The sequence below is a fragment of the Apium graveolens genome, unplaced genomic scaffold (assembly GCF_009905375.1).
Source record: "Apium graveolens cultivar Ventura unplaced genomic scaffold, ASM990537v1 ctg7576, whole genome shotgun sequence".
NCBI classification, from domain to species: Eukaryota; Viridiplantae; Streptophyta; class Magnoliopsida; order Apiales; family Apiaceae; genus Apium; species Apium graveolens.
The window spans coordinates 6054-27132 of record NW_027420439.1 but is presented as its reverse complement, the minus strand read 5'-3'; the positions used below and the strand labels follow the sequence as shown (position 1 = coordinate 27132).

At 34.1% G+C, this 21079-nt stretch overlaps 3 protein-coding genes across 3 annotated transcripts; 1 reads left to right on the top strand and 2 right to left on the bottom strand.

Annotated features, from left to right (window-relative positions):
• Positions 1 to 990: 990 nt before the first annotated feature.
• LOC141704219 (uncharacterized) lies at positions 991 to 2258 on the bottom strand. The gene is made up of 4 exons (XM_074507516.1): positions 2146 to 2258; positions 1894 to 1967; positions 1642 to 1789; positions 991 to 1321 (listed from the first exon to the last, which is right to left on the bottom strand). Exons 1-4 carry the CDS (start codon positions 2256 to 2258, stop codon positions 991 to 993), a joined length of 666 nt encoding a protein of 221 aa, XP_074363617.1.
• A 1749-nt stretch (positions 2259 to 4007) lies between these two features.
• LOC141704218 (secreted RxLR effector protein 161-like) lies at positions 4008 to 4310 on the bottom strand. The gene has a single exon (XM_074507515.1). It carries the CDS (start codon positions 4308 to 4310, stop codon positions 4008 to 4010), a length of 303 nt encoding a protein of 100 aa, XP_074363616.1.
• An 11945-nt stretch (positions 4311 to 16255) lies between these two features.
• Positions 16256 to 17822, top strand: LOC141704217 (calcium sensing receptor, chloroplastic-like; the record flags this gene model as incomplete). The annotated part of the gene is made up of 3 exons (XM_074507514.1): positions 16256 to 16403; positions 17041 to 17280; positions 17805 to 17822. Coding segments are annotated over exons 1-3 (282 nt in total), but the record flags the coding sequence as incomplete, so codon positions are not given.
• Positions 17823 to 21079: the final 3257 nt, after the last annotated feature.

Genomic DNA, 21079 nt, shown 5'->3' with positions numbered 1-21079 from the left:
TTACAATGTATACAAATAATTTTTTAGTATGATAAAAAGTAATTCAAAAGGAGAGGTGATTATTTCATAATCTACCCCCTTGGCCCTAATGTACATCAAATCTGTTAGTGGATATATATTTAAACATGAAAATAACAACACTAAGCACCTTTTTATATGTGAAAGTTGGTATATGTATGGTAAAATAATCTGCCATATTTTTTGGCTATTGGCTACATAGACCTTACTTTATACAAAATTATACAGTCATGCAAACACATATCATACATATTGCTATAAAAAACAACACAGAGTGTATAAACATTGAGATAGAGAGGGACACAGGGGCCTGAAGCATGGGTGGCTTGAAAAGCCAGGGCTACAGTGGTGAATGAAAGGCCTGGCCTCAGCTGATATGGTAGCTTCCCTGTCCCATGAGTTGGTCGTCTTATTACCACTGTGATCATCATCCCCCCTCCACCTCCACTCACGCTGTTCATCCCAGTTCCCAAGCCAAGAAAATCCATGGTAAGCCTATTAGGATACTCACTCTCAACATTCATCTGTGGATCCCCCAAAACGTTGTTATTTACTTCATGACCAACCAACATTCTACCAGCATTTTGTTAAAATTTTCAATTGATAACAAAGTATAGCCGTAAATTGTGAAATCTACCAAAACAAACTCACATAGTTATCGTAAATGAAGCTTACCGTATAAACTTTCATTAGAGATATGAACCCATGTTTTGATACAATACTGTGATGAATTAGAGAGAGAGAGAGAGTTTACTGATTGAGAGAGTGAGAGAGAGATCAATCTACATTCCTAAAACTCATTTCTGCAAAACTTAGTTACTAAGCAACTAGCACTGGTCTTTGTTTATACATGAAAGAAGTTTGTTATTTTGCTGAGCTGTCATAATTAACTCCATGCTGAGTTGTTTATCTGCTGATGTCATGGGATGATTTTGTCGAGCAGCTGCTTCTCTTTATCATACTGGAATGGCATTAGAACATTTCTAGTTTGGAGAGTAACTCTTGAAAATATCCGGAATAAAGAACTTTAGGGAAAAACTCTGCAAGTTGTGAAGCAGTAGGAACATAAGATAGCTGCACCAATCCTTCTAACACCTTATCCCTTGTAAAATGCACATCAATTTCTATATACTTTGTGCGCTCATGATGGTCTGGATTTTTAGCAATGTGTATGGCACTCTGGTTGTTGCAATGCACAGTAACTGGCTTAAGATTTGTAACACCTAGTTCTTCCAATAATCTGACCAACCAAGTGATCTCTGAAGTCGCAGATGATATTGAACGATATTCAGCTTCATAGGAACTTCAAGAGACAACACTTTATTCCTTTAATTTCCAACTTACTGGTGAGTTTCCTAACAACAGCACATAGCGAGAAATTGACCTCCTAGAATCCTGACAAGCTCCCCAGTATGAATCAAAGTATGCTTTTAGTGTTAATTGCTCACCTCCTTTCAAGGGAATCCCTAGTACTCCAGATGTGGAATCCACATATTCAACACATGCATAAGTGCATCAAAATGTGGGACTTTAGGGGACTGCAGATATTGACTTAAATGTTGGACAATATAGGCAAGATATGGCCTTGTGTGAGTAAGAAAATTAAGTTTTCCTACTAAGCACCTGTAAGAGCTAGGATCAGTATATAATTCTCCTTTATCAGCTGAAAGCTTTAAGTTCAAAGGCAGTGGAGTAGCTTTAGTCTTGAAATCTGTTATATTAGCTTCCTTCAGCAATTCTTGTGTAAACTTTCTTTGGGTTAATGTGAGACCTGAAGCAGTATAAGCAATTTCTATACCCAGAAAAAAAAACCTAGTTCCCCTAAATCTTTGATGTTGAATGTCTTGTATAAATGTACCTTGAGATCAAGAATACCTTGTGCGTCATTACTAGTGAGAATTATGTTATCAACATATATTGCAACAATGATAATGCTATCATTGGTTTTTCTAGATGAACAATGAATAATCATTCTTAGATTGCAGAAAATCTTTATTGCATGAATTAGATAATCCCTCCGGAACCAGCATATATACCACTTCAAGTAAATCTCAATGCAGAAATGCATTGTTAACATCTAATTGATGTAACTTCCAACCTTTATGAGATGCTAATACAATGATACACCTGACTGTGGTCATCTTCACCACGGTAGAAAATGGTTCTTCTAAATCTATTCCCCATTTCTGATTATAACCCTTAGAAACCAAACGTTCTTTGAAACCTTTCAACAGTGCCATCAGCTTTTATGTAGTTGGTTCTGTTAAAGAACTTGTTTGGCTAATCAAAGGATGAAAAGGTGATGGTAAAGCAGAATATGTTTCTAGGTTACACCAAAGCATGAAAAGGTGATGGTAAAGCAGAATATGTTTCCAGGTTACATCAATGAGTAGACAATCTTTGTTATTTTGGTGAATTTACAGGATCTTATATTATAACACTCCCCCTCACTTGAAAGCCCATTTATGGGTCAAATAGTGGATGACGGGCGCTCATCTTTGGGGCTTAAATTTTCCTTTCGTATCCCTCATAAATTGTGAGAAATGTTGGGGGTGGCAGGGATCGAACCTGAATCCTCTGCCATCCTGAGCTCTGATACCATGTCAAGGAACGAGTTACTCTAAAAATCTTTAGAGAATGGCCCTTTACAGGATCTTATATTATTCTCACAAGACATAAGTTAACTTCACATTTCTAGTACTCCTTCTTAGATTCAAATTATCAATTGAAGATGCATTGTGTGTACAATGATCATTAGATGAATTGTCTTGATGAAAATTTGTTGAAGTGTCAGGTGAAGAATCATCCAAAGAACCCATAGGTATGGTGACTTCAGGAGTGTCGAAAAACTGAAAGATATCTGGAAATTCTGTATCATGAAGAGATTTGTGATCAGTAGATACTGGTAATAAGAAAGAAGGTGCATTCCCAGAAATTTGCTTGTGATGGAGAGGAAAATGGTGCTTATAAAATATTAGATCTCTGGAAATAAATATATGTCATGTCTACATATTAAGAACTTTATATCCTTTATGACCAGCAGGATATCCAAGAAAAACACATTAATTTGCTCTATAAAATAAGGCTCTCGCAATTAATACTTAAAAATCATCAAAAGAATTCATCCTCTCAACTCATCTAATTGATGATGTGTACAATAATCAATCAACAAAAAACATATGAAGAAAAATCGCTCAAAAAGCTTGAAAAAGGGATGAAATACCTCAAATTTATGTATGAAAGAAAGTCAAAATACTTACTTGAAATCTTCATCAAAAAATGCTCATAATCGATTCTGGTTGCTTTGATACCATGTTACAATTTGCAATTGATAACATGTCCATGTTACAATTTGCAATTGATAACATGTTAGTTATATGATTAAATAATGAGAAAGTTATACTACTTTGATTGCAGAAAAATAAAGAAACTTGGTACTGTTGGGATTACATTCTGGAAAGGAAAGATTACATAATAAAGACTACAGCTAACTGAGATCCTAAAGAACAGGAGTACAAGCAGGAGTACGTGACCATAATAATCTCCAGCTTATTAAACTAGACTCCTAAAACACTGCAACTACCTAAGACCAAGTCTGCTGCACTATCAAAACTACAGACACGTAGATTTATTCAAGAACCAAAAAAAATAGACAAACCAAATAAGTTTAGATTAAATATAATTCCAACATACTCCCCCTTAATCTAAACATCGTCGAGATTTTTAACTCCCAACAAGTTCCTCATCTTTTCGAACTTTGCTGTTGCCAGTGCTTTATTAAGAATGTCTGCGCGCTATTCACTGGTATTAATATGTTTTATAACAATCAGACCCTGCTCAATACAGTCTCTAATAAAATGATACCTCAAGTCGATATGTTTACTTCTCCCATGGAAAACCAGATTGCGTGCTAAATCGATTGCCGACCTGTTAACAATATAGAATATGACTGGTCCTGGTTTGACATACATAACACAGCTGAGAACACGCTAAAGCCAGATAGCTTGACACGCAGCAGCTGTTGCTGCCATAAACTCTGCTTCGCATGAAGACAAGGCTACGCACCGCTGTTTCTGAGATACCCAGGTAATCAAGTTCTCGTCAAGATAAAAGGCCATTCCTCCAGTGCTCTTCCTATCATCTGTGCTACCTGCTAGATCGCTGTCCGAGAATTCAGATAAAATGTAGTTTCCTTGTCCACGTTTGTAGACCAAACCGTAGTGCAGGGTTCCTTTCACGTAACGACATATCCTTTTTACGGCATTTAGATGAAGTTCAGTAGGCCTTTCCATATAGCGGCTTACTATGCCCACAGCGTAAGCAATATCAGGTCACGTGTGCACCAGGTATCTCAGCCCACCAACCATGCTTTTATAGAGAGTAGAGTCTACAGGTTTTCCCAGATGATCAGCATGGAGAGTCAGCTTGTGCTCCATTGGAAATCTGGCAGAATTGCAGTCTGCCAGACCTGCCTTTTCCAAGACTTTCTGAGCATATGATGACTGACACACCTCAATGTATCCTGTGTGTTGTGTTACTTCCAAACCCAGATAGTAAGTTAGTCTTCCAAGATCAGACATGTCAAATTCACCATTCATCTCCCCCTTGAATTTGGCAATGGCTGTTAAACTAGTACCTGTGACAAGCAGATCATCAACATAAACGCCTATAATTAAACTTTCTGCACCATCCCTCTTAGTATAAACAACATACTCGTAGGGGCATTTTGTAAAACCAAGTTTTAGTAAGTGCTGATTAAGACGAGAATACCAGGCCCTCGGGGCTTGACGAAGGCCATACAAAGCTTTTAGTAAATTATAAACTTTGTGTTCTTGACCCTTTTTAACATAGCCCTTTGGTTAGAGTCGTACACTTCCTCTTGAATGAATCCATTGAGAAACGCAGATTTGACGTCTAGGTGATGAACCTCCCAATCGTTTTTTCCTGCTAGAGCCAAAAGTAAATGCACGGTTTCCAACCTCGTTACTGGAGCAAATACTTCTTCGTAGTCTATACCATGACATTGTACATATCCTTTTGTAACTAGACGGGCCTTGTGTTTTGTTACTTTTTCATATTGATCCTTCTTCAACTTAAAAATCCATTTTAAGTCGATTGCTTTATGACCCTGAGGCAAAGTCACCAGTTCCCAAGTGTGGTTTTTCTCTATTTGCTCGATTTCTTTGTTCATTGCAGCTGTCCAGACCTTATCTTGACTGCTTGATCGAAACAGACAGGCTCATCGATGCTCATAAGCAATAACTCATCTGCGAGTTCAATCTCAGTCGTGTTATTATAAATGTCTGCAAGAGATCGAAAATACCTGGGCTGTTCACTGTTATCACCAGAAATGCTGAAGTTTTCCGTGTCTGCGTTTCCAGTTTGAACACTACTCTGTGTGTGAGTTTGTGGTGTAGACGAACCAGATTGGGATGGGCTTGACATTAAGGCTGTAGACTCAGACTGTGTTGATGATACTGGCGTGTTTGGAGACGCTGGTGTGGCTGGTATATGAACACCTCGTGCAGCTGTAAACACTTCGTCCAAATAAAATTGTCCAGGAGTACCAGACTCAAGGTTGTTTTCTGTTCCCCACTGCCAACCTTTAGCTTCATCAAAAGTTACATCCCTACTAACGTGTATTCTTCCAGAAACAGGGTCGTATAATCTATACGCTTTTGTCCCTGGTTCTCGGCCAAAATGCACAACTAATTTACTTCTGTCATCTAACTCTTTCTTGTGTACAGCTGGTATCTTCATGTATGCAGTACAGCCAAAGATTTTCAGAGAGTGAACACTTGGTTTCTGGCCAAGCTTCATGGGGACTGATATTTGACATTATTCGAGTGGTCATTTTATTCAGAATGTAGACAGCATGTTGAACAGCTTCCCCCCAGTACTTTGATAGAACGTTTCTCTCCTTTAACAGACTCCTTGCCATGGCAACTACAATACGGTTGCGGCGCTCTACGACACCATTTTGTTGAGGTGTGTAGGGTGCCGTATAATGTCTTGTTATGCCATGTTCCTCACAAAAGGATTGAAATTCTTTGGAGCAAAATTCACCATCCCGATCCGTCCTCAAAGTCGGAATTTTATGATTTTTACCATTCTCGACTAACAATTTAAATTTCTTAAAAACAGGCAAGGCTTCATCTTTGGTTTTAAGCATATATACCCACATCATGCGTGTATGATCATCTACCAACAACATAAAATAACGATTTCCAGCTGGTGTATGGGGAGTTATTGGTCCACAGAGGTCTAAATGTATCAGTTCTAAACTATTATGAGCAAAGTAATTTGTCTGAGATGGGAAAGACTTATGGTTTTGTTTTGTCAAGAGACAGCCATTGCACAATTCTTTCGGTTGATTGATGTAAGGCATTCCACGAGCCATGTTCTTTGTTGACATTAGATGCATAGCTTTGAAGTTTACATGCCCGAGACGCTGGTGCCACAAACATGCCTGTTCCTCGCCTTTTGACAGCAAGCACCGTTCTTGTGTATCTTCAATTTGAATTTTATAAAGTCGGTTACTTGACCTCTTGACTTGAATAAGCAGTCTTCCACAGCTATCGTATACCCATAAGCTTTCTCCATTCATCACGACTCTATTTCCCTCCTCGGATAGTTGTCCTAAGCTGATTATGTTGCTTCGAAGTGTGGGAATAAAATACACTCCATTTAGGATTCTGGTGTCTCCATTTTTACAAAAAATTCTGATCGACCCCTTTCCCTCGATTTTTACTAGTGACCCATCACCAAACTTTACCTCACGTTTTACTGTTCTGTCCAGTTTTTCAAATTTATCTCGACGTCCTGTCATGTGGTTACTCGCTCCATTATTGAGGTACCACGTATTTTCTTCAATTCCTTTTGCACTACTTACACTGTTGCCCTCAGTAAAAAGAATTAAATCATCTGCATTACTATCACATATAACCATCAACAATGCAGGCTCATCGTCATTCACTTGTGTCAGATTCACTTCACCTTTCTGCTGTCTAAATTTTCTTGGCCTTCGACACTCGGCTGCGAAATGGCCATAGCCACCACAGTTAAAGCATTTAACCTGGCTTCTGTCACGAACAATACAGTTGTCTTTAGTATGATAATCTCCTCCACTAGACGTGCCCATTTTACCAGATTTCTTCAACCATTCTTCTCTTGTAAGAAGCAGTTTCCCGTCGTCATTCTCTCTTTTGTGCCACTCTTCTCCGGTCAGCAAAAGTTGTTGTCCCTCGTTGTACTCAGTTGGTCCCTGTAAGCGTTCTTCGTGTGCTTTCAGAGACCCGATGACTTCTTCTACAGTCATGACTTCCAAGTTTCCAAATTGCTCGATTGCAGAGGCAATCTGCAGAAACTTGCTTGGGACAGAACGTAACAGTTTCTTTACCACATATTCTTCTGTGATTTTCTCCCCCAGTGGCCTGATCTTTGTAACCAAACCATTTAATTTCATACAGAAGTCGTCCAGCTGTTCCGAGTCCTTCATTTTTAGTGACTCAAACTCTGATTTAAGAGTTTGCGCCTTCGCCTCACTTTATCTGCACCCAGGCACAGTGTTTGATTGACCCCCACGCCTCCTTGGACGTCTTTCTCTCAGCAATTGTCAGCAACATATCATCTGGTAGTCCTTGGTAAATAACGGCCAAAGCACGCTTGTCTATCTTGTCCTCTACAGCATCTTTAGGATCCTTTGGCTCTATTGCATCCCACACCCCATGTGCCTGCATAAACACCTTCATTTTCATGGCCCAAGTAGTGTAGTTGGTCTTTGTAAGCATTGGATAACTCAGCCCAAAAGAACCCTCCTTGCTCTTGCTTAACTCCATCTGAGTGACAACTCGAGTGTGTCTCCCAGGTGTGTGTTTGAAGCTCTGATACCAGATGTTAGTTATATGATTAAATACTGAGAAAGTTATATACTTTGATTGCAGAAAAATAAAGAAACTTGGTACTGTTGGGATTACATTCTGGAAAGGAAGATTACATAATAAAGACTACAGCTAACTGAGATCCTAAAGAACACGAGTACAAACAGGAGTACGTGACCATGATAATCTCCAGCTTATTAAACTAGACTCCTAAAACACTGCAACTACCTGAGACCAAGTCTGCAGCACTATCAAAACTACAGACACGTAGATTTATTCAAGGACCAAAACAAAATAGACAACCCAAATAAGTTTAGATTAAAAATAATTCCAACATAACAAAGTATAAAACTCATTATATTCAAATATGCAATTAAATATTCACAAAATCAACAAATTAACTAACTCATATTTTTACTTCATCTTCTCTCTACCCTCGTACTCTCTCCAATGAGAGTAGGCGGCTCGCTCTTTCCCATTCTATCATTCATTCAGTATATCTACAATACTCTATCGCCGTTTAATCATTTTCACTCTTCCATATTCTCTTTTATTTTATTGTTTTTCAAAATTTAGAATAAACATCTTTTATGGGTGTGAGCTAATTCTTTTTGGTGAGATCTTTCGTGTACCTTATTATCAAGTTTGTTCCAAATCTTTTTTGGGTGTGAGTATGTTTTGTTTAAAGTATTTGTGTCTTTTGCAGTGGTTCCGTTAGAAACAATTTATATGGTTTTTAGGATCTGGATTTCTTGCATCTAAACTGAGACGGTGAATATCTCAACTGCTTAATTTTTCACAACTAAAGATTATTAATAGTTTGGGGTATTTTTTCCTCCGATTTTAGTTGATATAACTAAAAATTCTGAATATTGGGCCATTAATGTGAAGGTTATCTTAAGGGTTGTGATCGCTGAATTGGTGGGAAAGTTATTATAATCTTTTTATTTCAAAAAATATTATTTTATTTGTTAAGCAATGTGAAAATAAGACGACTATTTATTTAGTTAGTTTATTTATTTCCCATTATTATCAATTGGAGGTTTGTTCGGACTATGTTCGCGTATTTTAATGAATACATTCTATTTTGTTGTCAAAAAAAATATGCAATTAAACAAACTAGACGTGGAATATTATGAATTTAATATACAACCAAAATTTATATGTTTAAAATAACTTTTAAATGAAACTTTATTTAAGTTAAGTGTGTATATATATGTTCTTAATTGTACAAGTGTTTACTGTAAATTTAATAAGGAAAGAGGCTTAATTGTTAAATTTCAAAGCATAAATGCAACTTTCAAATAAAGTTTATATATAAAGTTGAGATCAATAAAGATTCAAATCAACTTTCAAAGCATAAATGCAACTTTGTGAACAAAATGAAAAAAAAATATAAATTAGCCTTTGATTTAAACTAACCATTTTTCATTTCAAATTAGAGAATATTAGAAACAAAGAAGAAGAAAATATCCGAAAACACCATTATTTGACAAGTTTATGGATGTTCCACTTTAATGATTAGCTTGATATCCCAAAATATCCCAAAATATAATATTCCACTTTAATGATTAGCTTGATAAGTTTATGGATGTTCTGTCAGGGAAATCAACTCCATACACCTGCCTTGATCACCAACTAGCTAAGATCTCCTGCACAAAAAGCTAATAGTAGCCACTTTAAACATATATAGATCAAATATTTGTACAAAATACTAAGTATATTTGATTGCACATGGAAAATAAATAGTAATGCAATTATTTTTTTGTTCTATAAAATTTTACATTCATATTACCCTAGACTAGCTACTTACAATATATAGTAATAATTTTTTATTATGATAAAAAGTAATTAAAAAGAGAGGTGACTATTTTCCTCAGCGGCAATTTACCAACGTGTTAGTGGATATATATTTAAACATGAAATAATAACACTAGCTCCTTCTTTTTCAAAAAAAATGTGAAAGTTGGTATATGTATGGTAAAATAATCTGCCATATTTTTCCCCTTTTGGCTACATAGACCTTATTTTATGTAGATTTATACGGTCATGCAAACACATAGCGTACATATTGCTATAAAAACAGCACAAAGCATATAAGCATTGAGATAGAAAGGGAGACAGGGGCCTGACCTGAAGCATGGATGGCTTGAAAACCCAGGGCTACGGTGATGAATGAAAGGCCTGGCCTCAGCTGATGTGGTAGCTTCCCTGTCCCACGAGTTGGTCGTCCCATTACCACTGTGATCATCACCCCCCATTCCACCTCCACTCAGGCTGTTCATCCCAGTTCCCAAGCCAAGAAAATCCCTGGTAAGCCTATTACGATACTCACTCTCAACATTCATCTGTGGATCCCCCAAAACATTGTTATTTACTTCAGGACCAACCAACATTCCACCAGCATTTTTCACATCGGACATCATTCCTCCACGTGGAGCATTCATCTGATCAATTAAAGGTTCCATGCCACCGCCATATCCTCCACCACTTCCATAACTCCCACCACCCACATTCCAATTCTTGTACATTTCTTCCAAGGTGCGACCACCTCCATATACTCCAACACTGCTCATTCTATCTCCCAGAGCTCTCCCATAGCTATTAAAAGCAGATCCTATGGATTGTCCAGATAGCAAACTAGTAAACGAATTTGGATTTGAGGCCCCTTGTCCTAGCCGGAGTCAAGAGTAGCTGATGGCTTCCTGGAATTTGTGAATCTGCAGCTGGGCCCAGGTACATGGAGCCAGGGTTACTAGCATTTGCGGAAATACAAGCAGCATCACACATGGAACGATGGTAGGTAAAACTCTCACGCCTGCAGCAAGTAATTATTTAACCTTTAGTTAATTATAGATAGAAAATTATAATTTGTTCATATTAAAACAATTTTTTCTGCAATTTCCAAACACAGAGATTATATCAAGAGATACCAGAAAAAAGAACTTTACGAAATCACTTCCACTATTAAATTGCAGTGCTAAGCACAAACTCCAATGCTAATTAATTGGATACATCACAACTAACACGAAAACAGAAAACTATTTATGTAATCAATTAGAATTAAAAGAGAGACTTGTGGTATGACCATCACCTCGGAAAGGTAGTTCCACATTCACATTTATATTTTTTAGTACCACAAATCTTATTATGGGCCTTCAAGTCAGAGTCTACGGCATACTTCTTGTTGCATTTATGGCAGCTAAATTTCTTTTCGCAATGTTTTCTAGAAAAGTGTTTTTTGATTCGGGTAATATCTCCAAGGGCCCTTGATGGATCGTGATGGACACAACCCATTTCAGGGCAAATGCAAACCTTTTTCCGGATTTCATGGCTTGTCTTTTGTTTGAGCTTCCCTGGCAAATTGTGTCTCCTTCTGTGGAGCTGCAAGTTCTGCTCCCTTGGAAAACCCTTCCCACACACATCACACGAAAACCTATCTGTGGCCAACAGAGTTTTGGGTGCGAGTGCGACAATTTCAGCATCTGGGCCTGTCACATACATACACATATATAGAGACGTCAGATAAACAGATTAAAAAACCATGTCACAAACTTTCTGACCCGGACATTATATTTATTGAAATATATATCCTTGAAGACACAAAGATAAATTAAGACCAAAATACTCACACCTCACGTATATCTCTGTATATATAATATCTTACTTGAATTAATTCCTCGACGTTTTTGCTGTTTTCTCTCAGCAGCATTTGGTAAGGCAGAAGAAGCCATAACAGATAAAGTTTGCAGATGAAGCCATTTCTCTAGGTGTTTCTTGAAACTAAAATTGATTTGTAGTAGAAGAATACTCAAAGCCTGGGATGTATGTGATCTATTTGTATCCTCTCTCAAATTTATAATAACATTTTAACCATGGTCACTTGACTCAGGTACCTTCCAGGGTTAATTCTAGCCACAATTAATTTTAAAAAAATATTTAAAAGCATTTCTTTCACCATATTAATTGTATTCAGGAAGGTAGTAAACAGGAAGGTGGTGAAAGGTAATGGTAATGTTATGGATTATGCACGCCCCTTTGGCCACATTTGCAGCTAGGAATGAGGTCCCACTGACTTTTTTTTTTGTCATTTATTATATAGATTCCAGCTGGATTTTGGATTTTCTATTACTTTTTGAATGTCTTGGTCAGTTTCATTCTTGTAACTTTGAATTACAAGATATATTTAAATGACATATGATTTTGATATTAATTATATGATTCATAGGCAATTATCTCTAACTCAATGGCCCCTAAAAAATTATTCACAATATAAATTGAAAAAAATTAACAAATAAACAATAGTAAAAGTTAATTATTTTATTAGCAAAAATGATTAATTTATTAGTTTAGGAGATTAGTACTACATTAAAATATATTTAGAGAATAATAGAAATATTATGTCATTTTGTCCTCGATTTTATGCATATAGGACAACTCATTTTGACCAATAACATAATCAAAAGAAGAAAAAATTTGTTCAAATTAGCTATCACCACATTTCTCACATGTTTCAATTTTGTAACTTAAATTATATCATCATCTTTTATCTCACAACGACCGCGGACATAAATCTGTTTGTCATATACTTTTAACGACACACAATCAACATGGGTTCCACACTGCATGTTAACATGAGACATTGTAGTCGCATGGATTTATCTAACCGATTTAGCGACCCATGGCCAAGGGAGATGCAGCGTGATCTCTCCGGCAGTGTTGAAGCCTTCTCAAATGCGCCCGCACGGTTGGCTCAGTTGGTTTAAAGGGGGGATAATTATCCTCTTGATTACAAGTTCGAATTCTACGGGAGGAAATTAATGATTAGCTCATGAACCAGAGTCTAACGCTTAAGTGTAGTTTATCTTGGTTCACGTGATTTGCAGGCTATTATCTTGGTTCACGTGATTTGCAGGCTATTGCGTGAGCTTGTGGGATCTTACCCAGTGTGCACCCCTAAGGGTAGCGGCTGCGAGCTACCTCTTTGGTTGGACAATATGAACCCCGGTTATGAGGCGGAAGACAAATAGATAAATTATACACTTATCATTTCAGATATTTTTTATAATATTTACATATTTTGTATTACAAATTTTAGCTATTTTAGTTATTTACAAAGTTTCTAACTTACGGACATAGGCGTCTGAGATGACACGACAAGGCTGTGGCAAAAAATACCAGCAGGAGCTGCGAGGAGGATAGGGAGGATATAGAGGGCGACAACCAAAGACGTGGAGGGAGACGTGACGATGTAGTAGGCAACGGCGGTGGCGCTTAGGTCGCTAGTTTGTTCTAAACTTTGTTAATTTTATTATTGTTTATGATGGGAATTTAAATTATTGGAATTAAGGTTTTAATCTGTAATATATATCATTATGTATTACCACTACAAAAAAATAGGCCAATTACGACGGCCAACTTACGACGGAAAAAAAATGCTTTGCGCCCAACTTACGACGGAAAAAAAAAAGTAAACCGTCGTAATTATTTTATGACGAATCCAAAACTGTCGTAAGTTTAGTATTTTATTAATAAAATTATGCACGCCACGATTAAAAAAAATGAAAATTATTTGAAGTTGCGGACGATTTAAACATTTCGTCGTAAGTTAATTATTTTTATTAAAATTTTAACTTGAAATTAAATAAATAAAAAATTTCATCTAAATTTACGACGAAATATTTGTGACGGGATAATATTGGAACATCTAATTTACGACGGAAATTAAAAATCGTGTAAGTTATCAAGAGGGAAATTTAACCAATTTTTTGGCGGGAAAATAAAAATAATTTGAAATTGCGACGATTTAAACATTTCGTCGTAAGTTAAATATATTTTTTAAAATTTTAACTTGAAATTAAATAAATAAAATTTCATCTAAAGTTGCGACGAAATATTTGTGACGGAAAATTTTGGACATATAATTTACGACGGAAATTAAAATTCGTCGTAAGTTATCAAAAGGGAAATTTAACTTTTTCCCCCAAAAATTTGGCGGTAAATTTGACTTTTTTGAATTTTTTTGCAGATAATAATTTATGACGGATTCCTTCGTAAATTAGCACATCCATACGGTTGTATCTTTGAAAAATATTTTTAAATAATCGAACACTAATTCAGCATTAAACATTAGTTAGTTGTACTAGTCAAATGATGTTTGACCGTTAAAATGGCAAGCCAAATAAAACTATTTTGATATGAAATTTTGGTTATATCACTAATATATATGTTGAAAAATATTTTTAAAATAATCGAAACACTGATCAGGATTAAACATTTAGTTAGTTGTACTAGTCAAATGATGTTTGACTGTTAAGATGGCAAACCAAATAAATTTATTTTCATATGAATTTTGGTTATATCACTAATACTATATATCTATTGACATCCATATGGTGGATCGTTGAAAATATTTTTAAAATAATCCGAGACACCAATCATGATTGAATACTAGTAGATGTAGTAGTCAAACATCGGGTTTTGACTGTTAAAATGGCCAAACAAATAAAATATGTTGATATGAAATTTTTAGTTGGTATCACTAATATATATATCTGTTGACATCCACATGGTTGGATTGTTGAAAAATATTTTTAAAATAATCGAAATACTAATTCATGATTCAACACTAGTTAGCTGAACTAGTCAAACTGATGCTTGACTATTAAAATGTCAAACCAAATTAAATTATTTTGATCTGAAATTTTGGTTATATCACTAATATATATATTTATTGACATCCATATGGTTGGATCGTTGAAAAATATTTTTAAAATAATCGAAACATTAATTCAAGATTCAACACTAGTTAGCTGGACTAGTCAAACTGATGCTTGACTGTTAAAATGTCAAACCAAATAAAATTATTTTGATATAAAATTTTAGTTATCTAATATATATATATATATATATATATATATTGACATCCATATGGTTGGATCGTGGAAAAATATTTTTAAAATAATCGAAACATAAATTCAGAACTAAACACTATTTAATTGTACTAGTCAAACTTATACTTAACTGTTAAAATGACAAACCAAATAAACTTATTTTGATATGAAATTTTGGTTATATCACAAATATATATATTTATTGACATCCATACAGTTGGATATTTTAAAAATATTATTAAAACAATCGAAACACCAATTTAGGATTAAACACTAGTTAGCTGTACTAGTCAAACTGATGCTTGACTGTTAAAATGTCAAATAAAATAAAATAATTTTGATATGAAATTTTGGTTATATCACTAATTATATATCTATTGACATCCATATGGTTGATCGTTGAAAATATTTTTAAAATAATTGAAACACTAATTCAAGATTCAACACTAGTTAGCAGTACTAGTCAAACTGATGTTTGACTGTTAAAATGTCAAACCAAATAAAATTATTTTGATATGAAATTTTGGTTATATCACTAATATATATCTATTGACATCCATATGGTCGGATCGTTGAAAAATATTTTAAAAATAATCGAAACACTAATTCAAGATTCAACACTAGTTAGCTGAACTAGTCAAACTGATACTTGACTATTAAAATGTCAAAACAAATTAAATTATTTTGATATAAAATTTTGGTTATATAACTAATATATATATTATTGACATCCATACGGTTGGATCGTTGAAAAATATTTTTAAAATAATCCAAACACTAATTCAAGATTCAACACTAGTTAGCTGGACTAGTCAAACTGATGCTTGATTGTTAAAATGTCAAACAAAATAAAATTATTTTGATATTAAATTTTGGTTATATCACTAAAAGTGGATTTTTTTTTAATTTACAATTAAGGGTAATTAGATAATATATAATTTATAAGTACGTGTAATTTGGTAAAATTAATGAAAGATTGTAAATATCAATATTGATGCTAGTTATCAAAATCCATGCTTTTGAATTTAATTTTCTGGAATCTATTAAATTAAATTATAATCTTATATCTTCCCAAAAAAAATATTATAATCTTATTTCTAGACGGACAATTGTTTCCGTGAGGGTTTTTTGCTGGATAGAAATTATGTCGAACAAGAAAGTATATGGTATGAAACTAAAAGGGGAAAAATATTTTTAAATTTACAATTAAGGGTAATTAGATAATATATAATTTATATAAGTACGGGTAATTTTATAAAATTAGTGTGTATCAAAAAATAGGTATCGTAAATTTTTAATGTTTTTATATAATAGTAATAGATATGTTATACATTTAGCCCAACCCAAGATTAATAAGCCGACCCAGCCCATAACTCGCGTCAAATCCAGTCAAAAACCCTATTATCTCATTCATCCACTTCTTTTTTTGTTCAGATCCGCCTCTATCCCTCTTCTCTTCTTTTATGAGTTCTATCTTTTTCTCCTTCAATTACATCTCTCAAATCCTGACCAACACCGTATGTAATATACGTATTCCCAATCTCTCAAAATCTAGCTATTTCAATCTTTCAAATCTCTTAATTTGGTGATGGTAATGATGATCAGTTGTTACGTATGTGTATTCTTATATGTGTGTATTGATTTTAATTTGTGTGTATATAGACGACGAAGAGGTAGCAACAAGCATGAACGTGGTTTCCTCTTCATCACAAGTCTTACGATCCTTTGTTTTCATAGCATTTGTTAAAATACAAGGTCAGGTTACATTTGTTTGTGCAGTACCTTGTACATAACACAGTGCCTTAATTATATTAGTTTCTTGTTTTGTAAACATGTTTCGGTTAGTCTACAGAATGTACTTGAGTTTTGGTTATGGCTTATATAATCAAAGTTTCTTTCAAGATACAATTCATTATTGTAGAAGGGATAAATTTTATATTTAATTACACCCCTCTAATCCTATATACTATATCGATATGTGAACATTCAAGTATGTACGAGACTATAAGATTGATATAAATCACCGGCTTGTAGGTCACTGAATGAACCTTCAATCTGTGGCCTGTGGTCCTAACCTAACCACAGTAGGGAAATTTTCAAATAAACGCCAAAGAATAAATTGTGTCATCCATCACTCAAGTTAGTAACTTTACTTAATAATTTGTTTAGTTTCTTGAATTTATGTAAAGGGCTGTTGGGAAATATAATGCTCATTGTGATGATTTTGGCATTCTTGATTATTTTTGCAGGTTGAAGATACAATTGGTCAAGTGCAAGAAGTGGGTTCCAGTGTTTTCGATGTTTTAAGCAAAGTTTTTGGAGCTGTTTCTGAAGCGGTAAATCCCGGGGTTGATGCAGCATTGCCTATCTTGCAGCAAGCTGGAGACCAGGCTGGGAAGTATGCTTTTCCTACAATTTCAGAAGCTTCCAAGAAAGCTCAAGAAGCAATAATGCAAAGCTCTGGATTTGATATGGAAACTGCTGCCAAGGTTTTCAATTTTCTTTCGATTTGATATTTTGCATTAGGAACTTCATATTTTCCTTTCAAATTTTCATCAAGCTTGCTACATGGTATATCCTTAATGTATTAGAAATTTGTGCTTTTTGTATGGAGCTCTGATCTTGAAATATCGCTAGCATTATAGTACGAGTACATCGAATATCCCTTTTCTCTTGGTAGTAACAAGAAGTTGAGTGTTTGAGACTCAATGCAGGCGTGTGTGTTATTATCAGGATTAAGGCCATGTAAAAATTTTGTATGTCTTTCAAAAACAATGTTGAGTTGTATTTTGACAAAACTAATGTTCTTGAAAAGTAAATTAGAAGTTCAAGAATTAGGGGAAACTCGTCATTTCTTCGCAGGATGATATCATTAATTGTTGATAAATTGATTAGCATGTTTATCGTCATTCGTAACACATTGTTGAATCATATATATAGGCTGACCACTGCTCTGACTATAGCATCATCAACTGCTGAAACCATCATTTCAACCGACCTATGGTATTTGCAGGGACTGGCGGAGCATTATTCTTGCATATTTGCTACTTCCTCCAGCTATAATTTTACGGGGAAACAGTACTTTATGCTCCAAAGTTTGATATGCAAACTGCAGACTTATGGCTATCTCCAGTAAGTTTAGGAAGATCACTTCCTATTTTCAATTGATATCTAAAATTCAACTTCAAAATATCAAAGAGGTTCTAGTGCATGCTTTAATAACTTGTTTTGGAACAGCTTATAGCTGCTTGTGCTGCGGGAGGAATTTGGTCTTACAACAAGCACAGACAAAGGACCAATGTGCACATAATGGCCTTAAACCTTGTTAAGGCCTTTTTCTGATTTTTTATTTTTGTTGACTTTGGGGTTTATTTGTTGTTATGGTCATTTCTAATTTGTCAGAGTAGTTTAAAATTGTTTGGTGGGCAGAAACGTCTTGAAAAATGCTGCCGGAAACTGGAAATCTCACCGGATTTGGTAAATTTCTAGTTTCCGGCGAGTTTTTTTGTCGGAAATTTCTAACTTACGACGCATTTTTCCGTCGTAAAATTACATTTTATCTTATAAAAAGTGGGTCCCGTAAAGTAATATCCGACGTTTTTTCCGTCGTAAGTACAAAACTTATGACGTTATTTTTCGTCGTATTTTGGGGTCTTACGACGATATATTCCGTCGTAAGTAGATTTATTATTTTATAGAGTATGTGGGCCCCTACTTTCTAACTTGCGACGCAATTTTATCTTGTGACGAAAAAATGAACTTACTACTCGACCAAAAACGAAGATTTTTTTCGGTCGTAAATGGCTCAATTACGACGATTTCAGTTAAAAAACCGTCGTAAATGGCCAGATTTGTTGTAGTGTTATGTGGGTTATTAATAGTCTAATAGTTTGATAGTATGTTTTATTGTTTATGATTTGATTTAGTTTAATATTTTTGTGTTGTGGCTTGTAAGTGATATGAACATGTTTGGATGATTGGCATTAATAATGTACGCAATGGCATAAGGGTTACACGAATTGCAGTAAAAATAAGTCTGGTAGATTATGACTAATAGCAACTATTTTTGCGATTAATAAACCAAAAAAATGACTACAATTTCTAGTGGGTAATACCGGCTGATTTTTATTAAATTACTTTTGGCCGATAAAGGCCATGTTACTTGTAGTATAGTCACACTTAAGTCACAGCTTATAGCATGGGTTGCATACAAATTTAAAAATGTTAATAAGTCAAAAATAGATTCATATCCTTATCTCTTTTATAATTGTCTTGACTTTGCTGACACATTCAATAATATGAGTCACCGGAGCACTATTCTCGAAAGCACTTGTACTGAGTAATTCAAGAAGAAAGTCGTTTATCAAAGGATCATTGGCCTACAAGTTTATGTATCATTTTTTTTCATTTTTAATTAGGGTAAATGTAATAATATACAAGTTTTCAAGTATAAGCTAAATGAATAGAACTCTTTAGAATACTCTTATATGTAATAATTGATATCTCATGCCTGTCTCAAGAGAGACCAAGGCGGCTCCCTCTCGAGAAACCACGGCGGCTCCCCGTCCACATCCTTGCCTCGGAACCTTGGGTAGTTGAGAATACTTCTTGACCCAAAAATATCTTCATGACATTTTTAATATTTATTTTAAGTTGGCCAAGATGTTAAGTTGAAATTATTTTGTGCAAGGACAGGTTAAAAAAAGGAAGTTGCGTGTTGTTTTTGTATACAATACATTGGGCATGTTTCCCAAAAAAAAGTGAAAGTGTTTTTAACTAAATTTAAAGAAAAAGGAAGGTGCATATTGTTTTTGTTTTTGTATACAGTGTGCATGTTGCCCTAAAAAGTGCACATCACAAGTTTTTTGTCAATTTAAAGTTGAGGTAATTGTAACATCAGAAATTACCAAAAATACTAACTTTTCTAAATTTTTTTGCGATTTTACTATATTCAAATATAGTAACATTTATTCTCAAATATATATTACTGTTTTTATTCTAAAATTGTAGAAATTAAATTAAATTATACAAATTACAGTTCATATCCCCTACTTTGAAATCCGATTCAACATGCAGCATTTTTACCAAATCATTTAGTCATAATTGTTGTCTCCTACAATATATCTCATATTTCCTTTTCAAGAATAGATTAACTATGTTATTGAAGACAAGAATTTGGGCTAAAAATTTGACAAAATTTGGCAAAAAGGGTGCAATTTGAATGGGATTTCAAAGAAAGGGATGCAAACTACAATATTTGAAAGTAGGTATACAAAATTGATTTTTGGACAAATTTAAGGGGTGCAAAATGTAATTTTCTCTTGAAATAATTATGTAGTTAAGATTTTGTTTGTTTAGGTGCCTGGTTTTTTTTACATATTTTTTATTTGAAAAAAATATATATTAAGTTAAATTAACTGTTATTTTAAAATTGATATAGTAAATATTTTGTTTGTTTAGTTCCCTTTTACACTTTATTAAACCTTAACCGTTTATAGTTTATCTAGCAGCAATATAGGGTTGTGGGTTTGTGTAATATACTCGGTCCATCTCATATTCTGTGTCACTTTTCCTTTTACAGAAGTCAAATTTACCAACTTTTGACTAACGATTAAACATTACTCGTATATTATTTCAAAAAACTAAAAATATATTAAAGTAGATTAAATGTACTTTACTTACGGTGATGTAATTTTTTTATTTTGTTCAATTATAAATTATTAATAAATTTCAGTCAAACTTAAGTCAATTTGACCGACACAAATCCAAAGAAGACGCATAATATGAGATGGAGGGAGTACTTTTTATACTTTGATTAGCCTAAAGTTTGATATTTTGTTTAATCATAATATTTGAGTTAGGGTTGTAGATTTAAAGGTGTAGGTGTTTAACTATTAGGAAATAAATTTTAGTTAAAGTTGTAACATTTGAGTCAAATGTATATTTTGAGTTAGAGTTATAATATTTGAGTTAAGGTTGTATATATATGAGTTAAATGAATATAATGATAACCAGTCAAATTTTATATTTAAAAATGGCGGGAAATTGACCCATACTTTTAAAATTTTCAAAAGAAAGTGAGGGAAATTTCCCGCCATTTTCGAAGTTATATTTCAATAGAATTTTATATATAGGATTTTTCAGAATTTTATTTTTTAATAAAAACTTTATTCAATTGTTAGTGAATATTTTGAAATTATGAATATGGGATAAAATTAAAGTTTTCCAGATAAAAAAATTTATATCTGAAAAAAATAATTTATATGCCTATAAGAATTTTCAAATTTC